This window comes from Odocoileus virginianus, chromosome 34 (genome assembly GCF_023699985.2).
Source record: "Odocoileus virginianus isolate 20LAN1187 ecotype Illinois chromosome 34, Ovbor_1.2, whole genome shotgun sequence".
NCBI classification, from domain to species: domain Eukaryota; kingdom Metazoa; phylum Chordata; class Mammalia; order Artiodactyla; family Cervidae; genus Odocoileus; species Odocoileus virginianus.
The window spans coordinates 2,039,673-2,058,757 of record NC_069707.1 but is presented as its reverse complement, the minus strand read 5'-3'; the positions used below and the strand labels follow the sequence as shown (position 1 = coordinate 2,058,757).

The 19,085-nt window shown below is 52.0% G+C and overlaps 1 protein-coding gene and 1 long non-coding RNA gene across 2 annotated transcripts in view; one reads left to right on the top strand and one right to left on the bottom strand.

Annotated features, from left to right (window-relative positions):
* TCP10L (t-complex 10 like) overlaps positions 1 to 16,175 on the top strand; it is a 26,376-nt gene extending 10,201 nt beyond the window's left edge. Inside the window, exons 6-11 of the mRNA XM_020885958.2 lie at positions 495 to 603; positions 2,133 to 2,236; positions 4,329 to 4,430; positions 9,365 to 9,446; positions 12,934 to 13,051; positions 15,043 to 16,175. Coding sequence (XP_020741617.2) covers positions 495 to 603; positions 2,133 to 2,236; positions 4,329 to 4,430; positions 9,365 to 9,446; positions 12,934 to 13,051; positions 15,043 to 15,232 — 705 coding nt within the window. The 3' untranslated portion in view covers positions 15,233 to 16,175. The remainder of the gene's footprint in view (positions 1 to 494; positions 604 to 2,132; positions 2,237 to 4,328; positions 4,431 to 9,364; positions 9,447 to 12,933; positions 13,052 to 15,042) is intronic.
* Positions 16,104 to 19,085, bottom strand: LOC139032975 (uncharacterized). The gene is made up of 3 exons (XR_011485593.1): positions 18,388 to 19,085; positions 18,000 to 18,260; positions 16,104 to 16,445 (listed from the first exon to the last, which is right to left on the bottom strand). It is a non-coding gene; the product is annotated as an uncharacterized lncRNA (long non-coding RNA).

Genomic DNA, 19,085 nt, shown 5'->3' with positions numbered 1-19,085 from the left:
AATCTAAATTATGATATAAATGAACTTACACTCGAAATAGAAATAGACCCACATACATAGAAAACAAACTTATACTTACCAAAGAGGAAAGGGTATGCAGAGGGATAAATTAGCATTAACATGCACGCACTACTGCAGATAAAACGGATAAGGAACAAGGACCGGCTGCCTAGCGCGGGGAACTCTGCTCCATATCTTGTAATAACCTATAAGGGAAAAGAGCTGAAAAAGAACACAGATATTTAACTGAGTCACTTTACACCTGAAACTAACATAGCACTGTCAATCAACTCTACGTCAATAACGACAACAACAAAAATAATATGACAAAAAAAAAAGGTCCTTCTTGCAGGGCTGGGCTCAGGGCTGCCGGCAGAGTCCTCGGACGATTTGAAAACGCTGACAGCGGAAGGGTTTTCTGCGGCGTGTCGTTTGCGGCCCTGAGGGCCGCAGCTGAGCGGGCCTGTGGGCTCTGATCCCGTCCTTGCCCCTAGGTGCTCCAACGATCACCCCAAAGTCTGCAGAAATGGAGCGGCAGGAGGTCCCCAGCACCAGCTGCTCTTGCGGTCGCCCCCCAGGACCACCGAGCCAAGGACGACCCGGGTGAGCCTCCTGGAGCGGGTTTTTCCTCGGCGTTGCTGTTGGCTCCCAGGCGTCGGTTTCATTATCCTGTTAGCGTTTTATTATCCTGAAGATCTTCCCGGGGCGAGCGCCTGTGTTTCTCAGCAGGTCATCCACCCTGCTCTGACCCTCTTCTCCGGTTCCCTCGCCGGGCCCCCTCTGCCAGTCTTCTCCGCACACCCTGCTCTCCCCACACACGCAGAGCTGGTCCTGGGGGCGGGCGGTCCCGCCACCTGGATGGGACCGTCCCCGCCCGGTTTCTGAGCTCGGGGCTCTCAGCATAGCTGAGCTGGGTGACTCTGGCTCCGGGTCCCAGCAACAGGACCAGAGAGCCCCGAGCTCTGGACGTGTCGGGGAGCCCTTCCCGAGTCACCTTCAGACCCACGTGTGGACCTGCCGCCCTAAAGCCCGCCTCTGTGCTGGCTAGAGCCCTGAGGGTGGGGCCTTTGTGTGGAGCATGAGCTGCGGGGGCCTCGGGCACCGAGAACTCAGCGGGACAATCAGGATCGCCTGGCTTCCGGAGACCTGACCCTCGCACTTAGCTGTCTGTCCCCCGCCAGTCCTCCTGGCAGGACCCCCGGCCTTGCTATCTCAGAGCCCGCCCTCGGCCCAGGTGGACGTGGGCTCCTGCCCTGCGCTGGTCCTCTGGGTCCTCCCGGCGGTCTCCCCACAGCCCAGGCTGGCTATTCACCCCCCCAAAGGTCGATGCCGGTGGTCCCCTCGCCCCCCAGAGGACCCTGTGGGCCAGGCCTGACCCTGCTCCCCCAGCCTCAGTTTACCTGCTGGTGCTTCTTGCTGCTGACTTGCCGAGTAGGACAGCCCCCACCCCACCCAGCTTCCACCTCCAGTCCTGTCTCCCCTGACGAGCGCGGTGCCTCCTTGGAGACACGTTCCCTGACTCCTGGGACCGAGGGGGCGCTCACCCCTGGCGACCTCTGCCCAGCAGACCTGCCACCGTGGGGTCAGGTTTTTCTCTCCTAGCACCCATCTGCCGGCGGCTCACTCGCAGCTCCAAGGCAGACAACAGGTCTTTGGATTCCATCACCCGAGCCATCTTAATACATGGAAAAGGGTGAATATATTCTTTAAATGGGCTTCTCAGGTGGCGCTAGTAGTAAAGAGCCTGCCTGATAGTGCAGGAGAGGTAAGAGACATGGTGTCGATCCCTGGGTCGAGAAGATCCCCTGGAGGAGGAAATGGTAACCCACTCCAGTGTTCTTGCCTGGAGGATCCCATGGACAGAGGAGTCTGGTGGGCAGCAGTCCATAGGGTCTCAGAGTCGGACACGACTGAAGCGACTTAGCACACATATTCTTTAAACAGCTCATGCTTCCTGCATGATCAGCTGAACCCGTGTCTGCATAATGGACCCTCTGTTTGCATGTTGATCTCGTGAAGGAAAGAGAACGTGTTCACAGTTAGTTTACGTGGGACTTGGGACCCAGATGAGGATAATGTGGTTTTGAGACGTGTGTGCACTGCTCTCTCAACCTCACGTGCTTGCTCCGCAGACACACGCTCCTCGCCCTCCGGGAGGGACGCAGGCAGGCCCCGTGCCCGGACCCCGACAGATGAGCCCATGTGTCCCTCGCCAGGCATCTCCGAGGAGCCACAGGTGGGTGGGGTGAAGGGGTGCAGCCCCCATCACTGGGAGGGACACCCCCTCTGTCTTCATGGGGAGAACAGAGAACAATGATGATTCCAGATGCCCCTCCCAACCTGCGGAAGGGCTGCAGCCTTACCAATAGGTAGAAACATTTGTTCTAGCTTTCTCTTGGATGCATTTAGCACGTTGTCAAAATAAGAGCGATAATTTTCCATCACTTGAGTTCTCAAATTAAGTTTTATATAAATAGCTTTACTTATAATTTTTAACCATAACTATTAATAGTAAAATCAAAGGCAAATATAGCGTAATTACCTCCAACTGCTAGCTAACAATCTGCTTATTATATGCTGTATTTAAAACAAGAATAAGTAGTAGTATTCAGCTCAGTTCAGTTGCTCAGTCATGTCTGACTCTGCAACCCCATGGACTGAAGCACGCCAGGCCTCCTTGTCCATCACCAACTCCCGGAGTCCACCCAAACCCATGTTTACTGTGTCAGTGATGCCATCCAACCATCTCATCCTCTGTCATCCCCTTCTCCTCCCACCTTCAATCTTTTCCAGAATCAGGGTTTTTCCAATGAGTTGGTTCTTTGAATCAGGTGGCCAAAGTATTAGAGTTTCAGCTTCAGCAATCAGTCCTTCCAATGAATATTCAGCATTGATTTCCTTTAGGATTGACAGATTGGATCTCCTTGCAGTCCAAGGGACTCTCAAGAGTCTTCTCCAACATGACAGTTCAAAAGCATCAGTTCTTCAGCGCTCAGCTTTCTTCACAGTCCAACTCTCACATCCATACATGACCACTGGAAAAACCATAGCCTTGACTAGATGGACCTTTCTTGGCACTTAATGTCTCTGCTTTTTAATATGCTGTCTAGGTTGGTCATAGCTTTTCTTCCAAGGAGCAAGCATCTTTTAACTTCATGGCTGCAATCATCATCTGCAGTGATTTTGGAGCCAAAAAAAAAAAAAAATAGTCTGTCACTGTTTTCTTTGTTTCTCCATCTATTTGCCATCAAGTGATGGGACCGGATGCCATGATCTAAGTTTTTTGAATGTGGAGTTTTAAGGAAACTTTTTCACTCTTCTCTTTCACTTTCATCAAGAGGCTCTTTAGTTCTTTGATTTCTGCCATAAGGGTGGTGTCATCTGCTTATCTGAGGCTATTGATATTTCTCCCGGAAATCTTGATTCCAGTTTGTGCTTCATCCAGCCCAACATTTCACATGATGTACCGTGCATATAACTTAAATAAGCAGGGTGACAATATACAGCCTTGATGTACTCCTTTCCCAATTTGGAACCATTATGTTGTTCCATATCCAGTTCTAATTGTTGCTTCTTGACCTACATACAGATTTCTCAGGAGGCAGGTCAGGTGTCTGTTATTCCCATCTCTTTAAGAATTTATAATTTTCTCCATGGAAGGAAGTTTGGGCTTGAACGTATTTATGGTGTAAAAGTTGTTGTGGTCGTTTAGTCTCTATGTCATGTCTGACTCTTTGTGACCCTCTGGACTGTAGCCCGCCAGGCTCCTCTCCATGGAATTCTCCAGGCAAGAATACTGGAGTGGGTTGCCATTTCCTCCTCCAGGGGATCTTTCCGACCCAGGGATCGAACCCACACTCCTGCATTGCAGGCAGATTCCTAACCATCTGAGCCACCAGGGGAACCCAACAACAGCAGCGCGGTGTAGAAGAAGGGAGCCGAGAGAGAACTTCCCTCCCCTCCTCCCGAGAACAGCCCACATTCTGTTCTGCCCTTTCTGACGTCGTATGTAAGGTGCTAAGAGGTGACACTTTTCTCTGGCTTTCACTTAGTTTGGACCTTTACTCACGGGTTCATCTCAACTCCTCAGAAGGAACCCCACCATCTCTGGGTGGGGGCCAACGTCTCCATCAGGAGGTGCCTCATTACCGGCACTCAGTCATCCTGGCCCGGATCAGACAAACAGGGATGCTGGGGACATGCGCCTTCATAAAAGCCCAGAACACAGCCCTGGATAGGGTGCGGGGCTGGCCCAGTGAGGCGTGGTGGCAGCGGTCCTAACCACGGTTTCCATGGAGACCTCAGATACTTTGATGCTCTTTGCACAGGATCTTCCTGTAGAACCAGAGTCGCCCCCACATGCATCTCAGCATGAGGACACCGAGATGAAACAGGAGGAGGAGGGGGAAGTCCAGCACCCCGAGGACAAGGTAGGCGGTGGTACGGCTGCCCATCTTCCCAGGCCAAGCTCCTGGGCTGACAGTCTGTCTCCAGCAAGCAAAGCCACGCGCTTCCCAGAGGAAAACAGATTTAAACATAATTTGTCTTGTATTGCCTGGAGTGTCTCCTTGCTCCACATTTTGACCCTTGAGAAGAGTCTCAGTTCCTGAAGGTCACATCCATGCAGAGGGCAGGGGTGGGGGGTGTGGGGGACAGGGCTCTCAGGAAGTGGGTGGAACAGTATGGCCGCTGCTGCAGCCCCAGACGTCCCATGGGCTCTGACAAATATTCACTGATGCCCAAATGACCACCCAGACCTGCATTCAACTGACGGCATTTTGAGCTGGTCGTCGGCCTGTGGCAAGCTTGGAGTCTGGCTCATTCTTGCTTGTTGAATTACCTCTGGCCTAGGTGAAGATGGACCCATGCTCTTTAGGGTCAGGAAGATCCCCTGGAGAAGGGAATAGCTATGTACTCCAGTATCATTGCCTGGAGAATTCTGTGGACAGAGGAGGCTGGTGGGCTGCAGTCCTTGGGGTCGCAAAGAGTTGGACATGATTGAGGGTCTAGGCCTGAGCACAAGCAGGACTGAACAGAACATAACTTCCCTTCCTTGTCTGGCCGGTTTGGGGCCAGGGTGATGGCGCAGCCTTGGCTCCGACCGCAAAGCGGAAGGCCACTGTGTTGGCCAGCAGAGTGTCCACCGTAATTCGTTTGATGGATTTTGCTCCGGGTATTTTCAGAAGCCAATGTTAGCTTTCATTTCCTCTGTATTTTCTCAGTTGAATTGCTGCTGTATTTCTGAGCTATGGTAGGAGTAATAAGGCCATAAATTAGCCATAACACATTTTACTAATTGGAAAATATGCACAAATATTAACTCCCAAAATTCTGATATTATTTGTCAGTTTTCCCCTTTCTGTTCATTTTTATCATGAACAATGTTTTCAAGGGGAAGAAATAGATATTCTTTTCTAAATTTCTAGTTCAGCATGATGGATATGAAGCTATATAATATTTGCCAATGGTTAATTGAAATCAATAAACATTCCAGACAGAGTAGTGTATGCATCAACAAGATGGGGTAGAAACAAAAGAAAAATGTGAAAAGAAAATGTTTAAACAGTAATTATTGTATTTACAAGGCCTAGGATTTCCAAATTTACCAAATTCAATGACTATGAAATAGCTAGTGTGTGTGTGCATGCGCATGTTCGCGTGTGCACACGTGTGTTCAGTTGATCGGTCGTGTCTGAGTCTTTGCAACCCTATGGACTGTAGCCCACCAAGCTGCTCTGCCCATGGAATTCTCCAGGCAAGAACACTGGAGTGGGTTGCCACGCCCTCCTCCTGGGGATTTTATCTAGACTGATAATAATTTGATAATCTAGGCACATCTACATAACATGGCCTTAAGGAAACCAGATATTTGTAAGGCAAATCATATCATTTTTTACTCATAACCAAATTCAGGGTGGGGATTTGGCGCTGATCAATTTAGTGAGACTTTTCATGGAAATGTTAACAGTTGGTGTCTATGATGCCACCCAGGCAGTAGGCTTATAACAGTTCTGAACAGAAGGAAAGATCATGAAACCACAGCAGTGAGACTTTAAGTAATTTTCCATCTCAGAACCCTTGTGTTTCCGTCAAGGGGGGACAGGCACTCAGCGACACCTGTAAAATGGACACTTTCTCAAAAGGCACCGAGGAGGATGTGTGTGCTGACAAGAAGGCCGCCGCCCCACGGCGTTCTAACCGGGACGTGTGGGAGAGCCCACCAGACACCAGACTGGTGTGCACAGCCACACGTCGGTCTTGAAAAAACCAGACCCCACCCGCTTATTAGGAAAGTTTCTGTTCATGGTCACCCTCTTCCTTGGGGGCTCAAGGAGGAAGCTAGAAAGTGGGCAGGTGCCAGGCTTTCACTGGGGGGGGCTCTTCTGCCTACTGGGTGCTCTTAGGCCGGTGAGATGCTCAAGTCAATGGGAAACTCGGGATTCCACACCAGAGAGGGAGTAGCCGCCAGCCCCCTTCCAGCCGTGAGTTCTGACTCCATCATTCAGGCACTGGTCAGCCCTCTAAGCCTCTGTAACATGAGCGTCACTTGCTGGATGGTGATGAAGAGCAAGTGACACAGGGCATAAACCTGTGCAGCAAACAGTGCCTGTGTTTACTAACCTGTGTTTGTAAACTCAGTAGTAAACACTTAGCGAAACTGCCTTAATTATAGAATTAATGTCAGTACTGCAGCAGACTTAGGCAGAGAACTCAGTCCTAGTGTGAGCTGGAGGTCAAATGGAAGGGGATGTTTTCTCTTTTCTTCAGTTGGATGGCTTTTGCACAGTCTGGTAGGAGAAGGAGGCAGTCTTCCCAAAGCTGGTGCTGCCTGCTGGGTGCTGGGCACTGGGTGCTGGTCTCTGGGTGTTGGCCCTAAGTGATCAGTGCTGGTCTTCGGGTTCTAGGTTCTTGGTGTTGGGTGCTAGGTGCTGAGTGGAGCAGGAAGCCTGGGCCTTGGAGCCGTAAGGTTCTGGGACAGTGACCTGAGATTTCTCCATGACCACGAGTGTGAACATGGGAAAAGAACTGATCTTCTGAGCCTCAGTTTCCGCATCTAAAAATCAGAGCACACCTGTTTAACAGATCAGCATTTCTCAACTGGCCCCTGGGAACATTTGCAAGGCTGGGGGACCCTCTTGGCTGTCATGACTGGAGTGGTGGGGGGCGGCTATCGGCGTCCAGAGGGTGGAGGCCATGGGCACGGGCAATGTCCTACAGCAGGTACAGGACGCCCCCTTGCATTCTAACACACACAACAGACAATCTGGCCCAAGTTATCAGCTGGGCGCAGTCTGGGGAAATCCGCTACAGGTTATTAAACAGACTAAATTCACAGCAGGCTGGTATTGCTTGGTGCATATCGAGCACTCAGTCTCTGGTTATAACTGGTAGAGGCATGTGATGTGTTTGGGGGAAGCAGGGGTCAGTGTTGACCAAGACTCATGGAACAAACTGATGTCTGGGTTGTGTTAAGTTATCATATTTGGGGGAAGAGATTCAGCACAATCTGGAGAATTTACAGGAACTTCTCCAATAAGGCAATTGTCCAGATAATTTGGGATTTAACTTGGTTCTAACTAAGGAAACTCTGGTAACTTACAAATCATCGTTTTAGTAAGGCCTGGAGATGAGAGTAGGGTTGTAGCAGACTGATAATTGTCTTTTAGCACTTAAACACCACCAAACTGTGTTCTACACATTTCTTAAGCTTCCTTTAAATACTCAACTTGACTTCTTTATTTTGACCAGGCTTAGGGATTAAGAGGTCGTGCTCAGGGCCCTGGGAGCCGTGAAGGACTGCAGAGCGCATCTCTGCCGTTTCCCTCTTGTTTTATTGGTTTTAATTAGAGAGGTCAGCTGATGGCTCTGTGATTTCACTCCAGCTAAAGCCTCTGACCCTTTCTGAGGGTGAACGTTGGAGTGCTAAACTATTTCCCTGCCAGGTGAGCTCTCATTGGTCTGAGTTAACCTACACGTCCCCTTTTACTTGCAAACCAAGGCAAACAGGAGAGTCTGGAAGAACCTGTTTGGAAGGTGGCCTCTCATTTTTGTCACAGCTATGTGGTATTGATCTCATAACTTACCCAACCCTTCGCACTTTGAACTCTGAGTTTCCCTGACGTTGGGGTAATAGATAGTTGTTTCTTAGCCAGACTCAGGAGGGGGTGGAGACGCAGAGACCAAGGATGGGTGTAGACGCTCGGTGTAGATGGTAGGTGTAGATGGTGAAGATGAGCGCTGGATCGGCTTGCTGTGTGGTCATGGGGAAGTCACGGGGTGGGGGGAGGGGAAGGATGACCCCAGGGCCCCTGCTGGGCCAACACTGCGCTCTTCCTGCCTCCCTCCGGTCTCCAGGGAGGCCTGGCCTCTGAAACTTGGTTGGACTTCATAATTACTGTGATGCTGGACAAATAAGCCTTCTCTCTGATTCTGCTCACTTTGGGACAGACGATCCATGTAAGAAGACTCACTTCAAAACAAGGAAGCACCGCAGTCCCTCGAACCTCGGTAGCACAGTTTTCCAAATAATTCAGCTCTACTTATTTCCAAATAATTCAGCTTTACTTAAACAGTTCTCTCCACGGGTTCATTCTCTCAGCCTCTTTTCCTGACGAGCAGAGATGCTCAGGATGACCGGCACCAGCTGACCGGGCCAGACCCTCAGAGCTCGGAGTAGACCGAGATTTCTTCCTCCCAAGTTCTCACTTTGAAAACAAGCCCATCCGTTAAACAGCCTTTTGTATCTGTAGCCTTCCTTCCTTTAACCTGCCCTCCCTGCTGCGTGGCTCAGGCACACCCAGCTTAGCCCAGGGACCCCCGAACAACAAGCCTCTCCCCGTCCTCTCCTGCACTTTCCCACCTGGTCTTCCTACACTTGATCGGAAGCCTAAGGAGTCCCCATAACTCAGAAGCTCACAGTCACGGGACCCGTTGAAAAGGCAGAGAGGTGCAGACGGATGCCCACAGGGGAGTGTGTGTGTTACCCGGGGCTGGGCGGTGAGCTTCTCCGTGGCAGGGATCACAGCCCACACTCACCGAGCTCGCCACGAAGTAGGGGGGATCTAGATGGCTACAATCTCCCCAAGGCTGCCCAGCTTGGGCAGGTTCCAGGTTCCGGATCCCGCCCGGGTGAAGGGCTGAGGGCCACCTCTGGGCCCACTGACCTCCCGGACTAATGAGGCAGCTCAGTTGCCTTCATTTGGGGGCTTCGATGTCCAGCTCCTCTTCCAAAGCCCTACTTCCCTTCCCACGCACAGCTCAGGCCTCCGCCTGCAGGAAGCGCTCCGCTCGATTCAGAGGTTAAACCCAGGCTCAGAGTGGCCCCCGGACGGCATCCCAACACAGGGGTTTCTGGTGCTTGCAGACACACTCTGCCGGGGCTCAGACAGTACGTACGGCACATCGCCGGCCTCTGGAAGTCGGGCGCGTTCCCAACAAGCAGACAGGTGAGTGATGCCAGAGCACCTCCGGGGAGAGGTGCTGGCCGTGGGCAGGAGATGCCCAGGGCGCTGTCTGGGGAAAGGTTAATTCTACCAGCTGTGGGCACTTTTAGAGCAAATTCTCCATGCAGACGTCAGCCAGATGACTTGGCAATTAACTCACTTAATAAAAGCCCTTTTCATACTGTTCCTGGGGTTCACAAGGCAAGAACGCTGAAGTGGTTTGCCATCCCCTTCTCCAGTGGGCCACGTTTTGTCAGAACTCTCCTCCATGACCTGTCCATCTTGGGTGGCCCTGCACGGCATGGCTCACAGTTTCATTGATTTAGGCAAGGCTGTGGTCCATGTGGTCAGTTTGGTTAGTTTTCTGTGATTGTGATTTTCATTTTGTCTCCCTTCTGATGGATAAGCCTCAGAGCTTGTGGAAGCTTCCTGATGGGAGGGACTGGCTGTGGGGTGAACTGGGTCTTGCTCTGGTGAGTAAGACCATACTCAGTAAACCTTTATTCAATTTTCTGCTATTGGGTGGGGCTGTGTTCCCTCCCTGTAGTTTGGCCTGAGGTCAAACTATGGTGGGGTAGTGGCATCACAGACTCAGTGGACATGAGTTTGAGGAAGCTCTGGGAGGGAGACGATGATGGACAGGGAAGCCTGGCGTGCTGCATTCCATGGGGTCACAAAGAGTCAGACACGACTGAGCGACTGAACAACAATAATAACAATGAAAACTGCCCCTTTCCTTATTCTTATCAGATGACTGTGAGCCCGCCTCTCCAGCCTGGCCCCTGGAGAGACACCTGTGGACCTCGGTCAGTGGGCTTGCAGTCAGCTTTTCCGCCTGGTCCTGTCAAGCATCAGGGGCAAAGTCACCAGCCACGGGGCCTGACGCTTAGCTTTGCACCTTCATCCTCTTAAAAGGTCAAATTCTTTTCCCAAGTTTACATGGACTCTGGAATGCAAAGCTCAGGTTAAAACCTGAGAAATCCGGCCTTGTGAATTTGCTTCACCTATGATCTAATTTTATCATTCATTATTTTGAATCCCTATATTTTGCATATTAATGATTTGAATATCCTCAGAGGACCTGGCTCTCTAAATGGTACGAGCTAGTGGACAAACCTCCCATTTAGCATCATCTCCACCATCCGCAAGCTCCGGGAGATAGTAAAGGACAGGGAAGCCTGGCATGCTGCAGTCCACGGGGTCACAGAACGGGACGTGACTGAGTGATTAAACAACCACCATCAGCATTACAGCCAGAACTTTGAGAATTTTGCCTCTGGAGTGGATTTTTAAGAGAGTGTACAGATTGCATCTCCAAGGTCTTTCTTGCCGCCTATAGCTACTGAGGCTCTGTGTGAGATGGGCATTTCCATCTTCTTGAGTTGCTGCTCTTGCTGTTGAAGCTAACAAAGTCCTGATCCTGTGCTGAGCTTTGTAGATTTCCAAAAGATTGTCCCTGGGATGGCTTTACTGCAGCCGGTTAGCCTCCACCCCATTATGGGGCTGACTGTCTCCAGAGCCGTCATAGAAGGAGGGTCAGACTTGGGTCACCATCTTGGCTCCTTTGCATAGTGTCCCTTCCTGATCTGGGACCGATTTGAAAATAGATCCCCCTCTGGGTTGGACACTTCCCATGTGCCATCATTTTATATCCTTCCTGACCACTGTACATGGTTTCACAGCTGTCCTGAGAGAGGGTGGAATTATAACATGCTCTCTGTGGTCACCGGGACCGTAGGTCCAGTTTGTGAACACCCATCAACGTCCGCATTGAAGGAGCAGGGTCCCTGATGAATGAGCCAGTGATGGCTTACCTGTTCAATTCAAGAGGTTCATTGCTTTGTCTTTATACTTTCCAACCAAAAAGTTATTTCCTATTTGTCAAGTGTTTCAAATCCTGTTGTTCCTTACACATAATTGGAGGTGGGTTAGCACTGCCCTCAGCTTTTCAAAACAAAGATGCTGAAATGATACCAAACCAAGGCGTCCTTCCCTCACTAAGACAGGAAACTCATCTCTTTGAGTTTGTAACCCACAGAACCAAAACCACCCTCAATCTAGGCTTGCTGACCATCATGCAAACCACCCCAGTGCGTTCCCTTGTCTAGTTCTCTCACATTTAGGTGGCCACTCTTTTTCTCTCTATGAAATGTGACTAATCACCTCAGAAGGGTGTGTCAAGGACAGCTGGTTATGGGTATTGACTGGGGGCAGAGAACCTCGTGTTCTGTCAAGGATAGTAAGACAGGACAAAATATTTCTATTGGGTGTGTGTGATCCTGGACATGAATCTCAGTCTGAGACTTTTCCCTCTATTTTAGCTTTGCCGATTTAATTTTCTTTATAGAAGTATGACTCCTTTCTTCCTTACGACTCCTATTTAAATGTCCTGATTCTGTGTGAACTAGAGAGGAATGTGAGCTCTTTTGGGCACTGCATTCTGTATTTATCCATTAGAGCAAACTCTTTAACTATTACTCAGCTCCTTTATTTTTTGTTTGCCCTAAATTAAAAAATATATATTTATTTTAATGTAAGTTTCCTATATGCTCTTTACCCAGATTCACCAAGTTTTAACCTGTTGCCACATCTGCTGTATCATTCTCTGGGTGCGTGTATGTATATATGCAAACATACACATCCATTGTTTATAGTTTCCGTTTCCCTTGGGGATAAGCAGCATATATTAAGATCAGTGCCCCTCTGACCATGAAGACTTCCATTCCTATGACCAGTCCTGTTGGGTTAGGGCTCACCCTGCTTCAGCATGACGTCATCTTGCCTAATTCCATGTCCTAATAAGGCCATGCTCTGAGGCGCTGGGGCCAGGACATCAATACAGGAACTCTGGGGTGGGGGACAGATCAAGCTGTAGCATGCCCCTTGGACTTCTTTTCATTTATTCTGCTTGGAATAAGCTGGGCCTCTTAGATCTGTGGAGCCACATTTTCGCATCCAGTCTGGGAAATTCAGTCATTATCTTTGATCATATCTGCATTCCTCCACATTCTTTCATTCTTCTTCTGGAATTCCGGTCCGATGCTTTTCCACATCTTTTCTCTCCCCTCGAACATTCTCCATCTGGCCTGACCCCTCAAGTCAACAGGAAACGGTGACAGTGAACTCTACCCTACTGAGGGTCCAAGGCCTTCAAAGGCCCACCTGCTGTGGGGTGAGTGATGACCTTGGGTCTGGAAAGGCAGGATTTAGGGAGCCAGAGAGCATATGGAAGGAAAGAAAAATTTTAATTAGGGAGATAATTTGAGTGAAGTTGGGAGGATATAAATTATGTATTTTAATGAGACCAGGGAGATGGGCCTGCCTGGAGCAAGATATGCAAATATAAATAAAATATGAGAGAGTAGGATACAAGAACATCTTGAATACTAGTCCTCTTGGAGTGGATCACTGTAAAATATGTTTATACAGCTAAATAATGCAACAAGTATTCTAGTTATGAAGATCTGTTGACTTAACCTATATTCTTCAGAAAAAGTCTGCTCTGACGGCTCAAAGGAAATCACGTTTCCAGATGGGACGGTGTGGCGTCTGAATGATGGACGCGAGGAGACTGTATTCCCGGATGGGACCATTGTGAGTGTGGAGAGGTTAGTACCGGGAGAGGCGGTGTCAATCTGAAGTCTCTGCAATTTGTGGTTTGTGCAGTTGTCAAGTCTCTGGATTAATTTAATTTTTGTAAAAGTTTCCGTATTTGTATAAATATAATAGAAAACATCTTTGACCCTAGAGGTTTGGTCTTATGACCTTGATCTGATTGATTTCATAGTGAACATGGATCTAAAAACTCATTTTTAAAAAATATTACTTTTTAATTGGAGGATAGTTGCTTTACAACACTGTGTAGGTTTCTGCCATACATCCACGTGAATTAGCCATACATATACCATGTCCCTTGCCTCTTGAAGCTCCCTCCCACCTCCCACTCCATAAACACTCATTTTTAAGTGTTTCCTTCACTGACATTGGTCATGACTGAATTGCAGCCATAAAAATAGTCTCCGGCGTCTGGTGTGTGCCCACTGAGACCGTGTTGTGTAGCAGCCCGAGCCTGCAGCAGCTCACACGTCAACAACTAAGATGGACGGGGAAGCCCTGACGGGGGACGAGCAGGGAGACCCTGCACCCCCTCCCCTGTGCCGACTCTCAGACCCTAGAGCTCCCCCCTCCCCACAGTGCAGGGGCCCTGTCTTTGGTGGGCTGCTGCCTCCGTGGGTCCCCTCTCCTGTCACAGAAGCCACAAGTGTCGCCATCACTGCCAGAGTCACTGTGCTTGAGTGACTCTACCAGGCTCCTGCCGCTCTCGAGTGATTCTACCTCAGGTCCCCGCTCCCCGGGTGATTCTACCTCAGGTCCCCGCTCCCCGGGTGATTCTACCTCAGGTCCCCGCCCCCCAAGTGATTCTACCTCAGGTCCCCGCTCCCCGGGTGATTCTACCTCAGGTCCCCGCTCCCCGGGTGATTCTACCTCAGGTCCCCGCTCCCCGGGTGATTCTACCTCAGGTCCCCGCCCCCCGGGTGATTCTACCTCAGGTCCCCGCTCCCCGGGTGATTCTACCTCAGGTCCCCACTCCCCGGGTGATTCTACACCAGGTTCCTGCTCCCCAAGTGATTCTACCTCAGGTCCCCGCTCCCCAAGTGAGTCTACCTCAGGTCCCCGCCCCCCGGGGGATTCTACCTCAGGTCCCCGCTCCCCAAGTGATTCTACCTCAGGTCCCCGCTCCCCAAGTGATTCTACCTCAGGTCCCCGCCCCCCGGGTGATTCTACCTCAGGTCCCCGCCCCCCGGGTGGTCCTACCTCAGGTCCCCGCTCCCCAAGTGATTCTACCTCAGGTCCCCGCTCCCCGGGTGGTTCTACCTCAGGTCCCCGCTCCCCAAGTGATTCTACCTCAGGTCCCCGCTCCCCAAGTGATTCTACCTCAGGTCCCCGCTCCCCGGGTGATTCTACCTCAGGTCCCCGCTCCCCGGGTGATTCTACCTCAGGTCCCCGCCCCCCGGGTGATTCTACCTCAGGTCCCCGCTCCCCAAGTGATTCTACCTCAGGTCCCCGCCCCCCAAGTGATTCTACCTCAGGTCCCCGCTCCCCGGGTGATTCTACCTCAGGTCCCCGCCCCCCGGGTGATTCTACCTCAGGTCCCCGCTCCCCGGGTGATTCTACCTCAGGTCCCCGCTCCCCAAGTGATTCTACCTCAGGTCCCCGCCCCCTGGGTGATTCTACCTCAGGTCCCTGCCGCTCCCCGGGTGATTCTACCTCAGGTCCCTGCCCCCCGGGTGGAGCCAGCAGTCTCTCCTTCCTCCCTCAGCACTACCTTCGGGTGCCCCGTGAGTGACTCTGCCCGAACAGGCCTGCGAGCCCGGCCTCTCTCCTGAGCTCTCCCCAGGGCCGCCCTGAGCCCTGCTCAGCTCCTGTCTATACCCTGACACTGCAGGCGCCTTCGCTGCTCCTGCCCTGGCAGGATCTGTACCCTCATCAACCAAGATCTGGGGTTCAGATGTACAGACCTGGATGGCCACATCTCTTGGCCCCCACGGGTTCCCCATGGGAATGTGCTGGCCACTGATAAGGTTGTTCTCTCCACCAGGAATGGTGACAAGACCATCGTGCTCAGCAACGGTCAGCGGGAGATCCACACGGCCCAGTTCAAGAGGAGGGAGTACCCTGATGGCACCACCAGGACCGTGTACCGTGACGGCCACCAGGAGACCAAGGACGCGTCTGGGAGGCTCAAGGTCAGGGATGAGGCCGGAAACATCATACTGGACAGGAAGTAGCTTCTCCCTCAAAACGAGCCTTACCTGTGCCCTTCCAATAGCACCATGACCTTCCGACCTTACCTGTGCCCTTCCAACATCACCTGTGAACTTCCAACATCACCTTGACCTTCCGACCTTACCTGTGCCCTTCCAACATCACCTGTGAACTTCCAACATTACTGTGACTTCCAACCTTACCTGTGACCTTCCAACTTTACCCATGACCTTCCAACATCACCTTGATCTTCCAACATTACCTGTGACCTCCCAACTTATGTGTAACCTTCCGACTACATTATTTGCTAAAAAAAGAAATGACTAATATTTGTGGCCCTATATGATGAAAAGTCATGTAAAACTTGAGGACTACCCAAGTCATCCAGACATTATAAAGGAAGAGACAGCCTGGTCCCCAGGGCTCCTGGTTAGGAAAGGTGGCTGCATCAACACTGGACCAGCCAGACAACAGGAAGCTCCCAGACTATGACACCAGGGCCCCCGGCCAGACCTCTTCCTCTCTGCCCGTCACAAGAACCAGCTCTACACGTGACAGGCAGCCTTCCCTGGGCCCTGGGCGCCTCTACCTCTGCCTGCAGCTGGCCCCGGCCCTCTCCTCCTGAATTACACCAGCTTAGCCTGACCATCCCGTCCATTATCCTCAGGGCACCAGTGCCCATGACCTTGCTGGGCCACATAAGAAGACAGTTCACGCCACTACAGGAGCACCCACAGGGAGCCTGACCCAGGCTGAGTGACCTGGCCTCATGCCCATGGCTGTGCGGGTGGTAAGCCACCGCCGGAAACTCTGCGTTTTTAAATCTCGCAGTCAAGGCAATGACAGCTGCCTCTTTTATTGTTTTGTAGGCAGCCTAGAAAATAAGACACAAAGTGGCATTTAACTGATTTTTATACTAAAATAGCCCCAAAATACAAGAAAGGAATAATTTCCTGAAAAATCTTATGACGAGATGTTTGTATGTGCTCATGTCTTCATGCGACGGAAGTGAAGTGATCATTTCAGTCCTTAAGTCTGTGGTGCACACACCGTGGTCGCCTCCGTGGTTGGGTGAGGCTTTTTGAAGTAACTCAAGAGTAATGTGTGGTCTTGGCTTTGACTTGAAAATCGAAGCATTCTATTGCAATCACACTGGATGGGGCCTTTTCTGCCCAGGAGGCAGCTACCACAGGGTGAGGTCGTTTGTCAGATGTAACAGACAAAACCAACCCACCGCTGAAAGGCCAAAAATAGAAAAGAGTGAAAGGTGAAAGTGTAAATTGTTCAGTCATGTCCTACTCCTGTGACCCCACGGACAGGCCCCCCAGGCTCCTCTGTCCATGGGATTCTCCAGGCAAGAATACTGAAGTGAGCTGCCATTCCCAGGGGATCGTCCCAACCCAGGGATTGAACCCAGGTCTCCTGCACTCAGGCAGATTCTTTACCTTCTGACCACCACCAGGGAAAAGCCAGAAATGGACTCGCTCATTGCTTTGACTATTTTGAGTTGGCTTACCCTGGAAAATTTCATTAAAGCAAACAAAGCAAAATACCGCTCTACCAAGTTAAAGGACTTCTAGCTGTTTGGGGAGATCAGGGGAAGAAAGCAACACACAATTTTGTGGGTAAACTGTGTTCAAACAGCAGATAATCTGCCTGATGGGCAGTCTGCATGAACTCTAGCCTGCAGAATGCTCCTCAGCAGCCACACACGTGAGGTCGTGGGTCAGAATAAGACAGGTCGCCCGGAAGGCCCATGTGTGCTGTGTGTTCTGGTACGCTGCATATCAGAACAAGCTTATAAAAACATTTCATTCTGATTCCCAAAATCTAGAACGTACTTTTGAAATCTGGGCTTCCCTAGTGGCTCAATGTCTGCCTGTTGAGACTTGGGTTCCATTCCTGGGTCAGGAGGATCCCCTGGAGAAGGAAATGACTACCCACTCCAGTATTCTTGCCTGGAGAATTCCAGGCACAGAGGAGTCCGGTGAGTCACAGCTTCACAAAGAGTCGGACATGACTGAAGAGACTTAGCATGCATGCACGCATAGATCCATGACCTGCAGCAGTCTGCAGCACGCTGAGTTCATTGGAAGGGCCTCGAGAGCCTCAGAGGACAGGGAAGATGGGCATGTGGGGAAAACAGGAGTAGCCAGCCACGGGCTCCAGAGGTGGGGCTTGAAGGAGGAGCCGGGCTTCCCCGCCCAGGCCGGTCCTCTGTGGTCCTGGGAAAGGCAGCCCACTAGTCTCCTGCTCATCCTGCCTGAACGTGTGGCCTGCACGTCGAGGAGTGTGGTGAGGGTGGGGACAAGGGTCAGCAGCAGACCCGCCCCCTCCATGGGTAACCGGGGAGGGGGCTGCCTCAGGAACGCAGGCTTCCCCAAGTCCCGTCTTCCATGTGGAGACCCCAGAGGCTCCACGTGTCCCTCAAGGAAAAGGTGCGTATTCAGAGCGAGGCCCTGGGCTTCCCGAGACCCTGGACCAGCTGCTCCTCCTGGCTCCTCCCTCCTCGCTCACCGCAGCCTACCCTGAGCACCCCGCACGCCACCCAGTGACAGTCCCCTCCCTCGGGACCCGCCACATCTTCACCCGGGTCACCTCTGCTGTCCTTCCGAGCCCAGCGCGGCCGCCCTGGGCTGGAAGGACTCCTGGGTCCGCCCTCCACGTCCGCGGAGGGCGGAGCCCTGCGGGGAACACGGAGCCCCGCCCCTCTGCCCGAGGCCTCTCCCCGCACTAATGAGAACCCACAGGTGTCCCTGCCCTGAGGCCAGGCGAGTCTGTGTTACTTACACGGCCCAATACATCGTCCTGCTGCGGTCCCTCGATGGATTCCAGGGAAGGCTGGAGGGCTGATGACGGGCACTTCAACTGTTTCCTGTTCAGGCGGGACATCAGCTTCTCCTATCTCAGGAGGGGGGCGCGGGGCGGGGTGGCTCAGCTAACACCTCCGGGACTGGTCCTCCCCTAGGGAAGCTGAGAAGCCCAGCCCAGCATCCTTCCCCACCTCCACGGCCACTGTGTCAGCAGGCCAGCCTGCAGGTGGACGGTGGGCTGGGAACAAGGAAGAGGTGAGGCATGAGGAGACGGGCTGGCAGAGGGCGTGGCCACGGGGACAAGCAGTGGTCAACCACGCCCCGGGCCTGGGGCCCTGACCCCTGGGCCCCCACGGCCAACCCACCTGTGGTCCAGAGGCGGCGGGAGCGTGCCTGCAGAGGTGATGCGGGATCTGTCCACTCTGCTTGGGGAAGTCGGGCAGGTGGACCTCCCACGCAGCCCAGAGTGACCTCTGTGTCACGGGAACAAACCCCTTCGTTCCTCATTCCTTCTAGAAAATTCTGATCCTGATTTCCTGTTCCCGCTCTGCTGGTTCCCTCTAAGCCCAAGTCAATCCAGTTTTGAAACGAAAGAAGAACCTTCCCTTTCAGCTGTAAGACACGTCAGGCCCTGGAGGGCTCTCAGAACCAAAGATCCCAGTCCGTTTCCTGGACTCTGTAACTGGTAGTTTTTGCAATTGCTCGGTCACCAGTCCCCGGGTTGCAGAGCAGGCCTGGGCCTCCTCGGTCCACGTCCACTTCCCTCTCTGGGCTGCCTGCTCCTTTGGAGTGTTGTTTTGAGGGGATGAGGCCAAAAAGAAATCCCGACATCCCCCCTGGGTTTCCTGGGTCCTTGGTGGGCTGCCTCCTTCCCACCTTTCACGGGCTTCCCTGCCCAATGTACACGCTCTGCTCAAGGTTTGCAGATGTCCCTCGTGGAGGAACAGGGAAATGCACGCCTCCTCCCCTCCTTGGGGAGTAGAGGCCCAAGTATTTCTAGAGAACTCCTCGGTTTCCCAACTTGGGGCTTTGCTGTTCCACTTCAGCAAGATGCTGTCTGGGC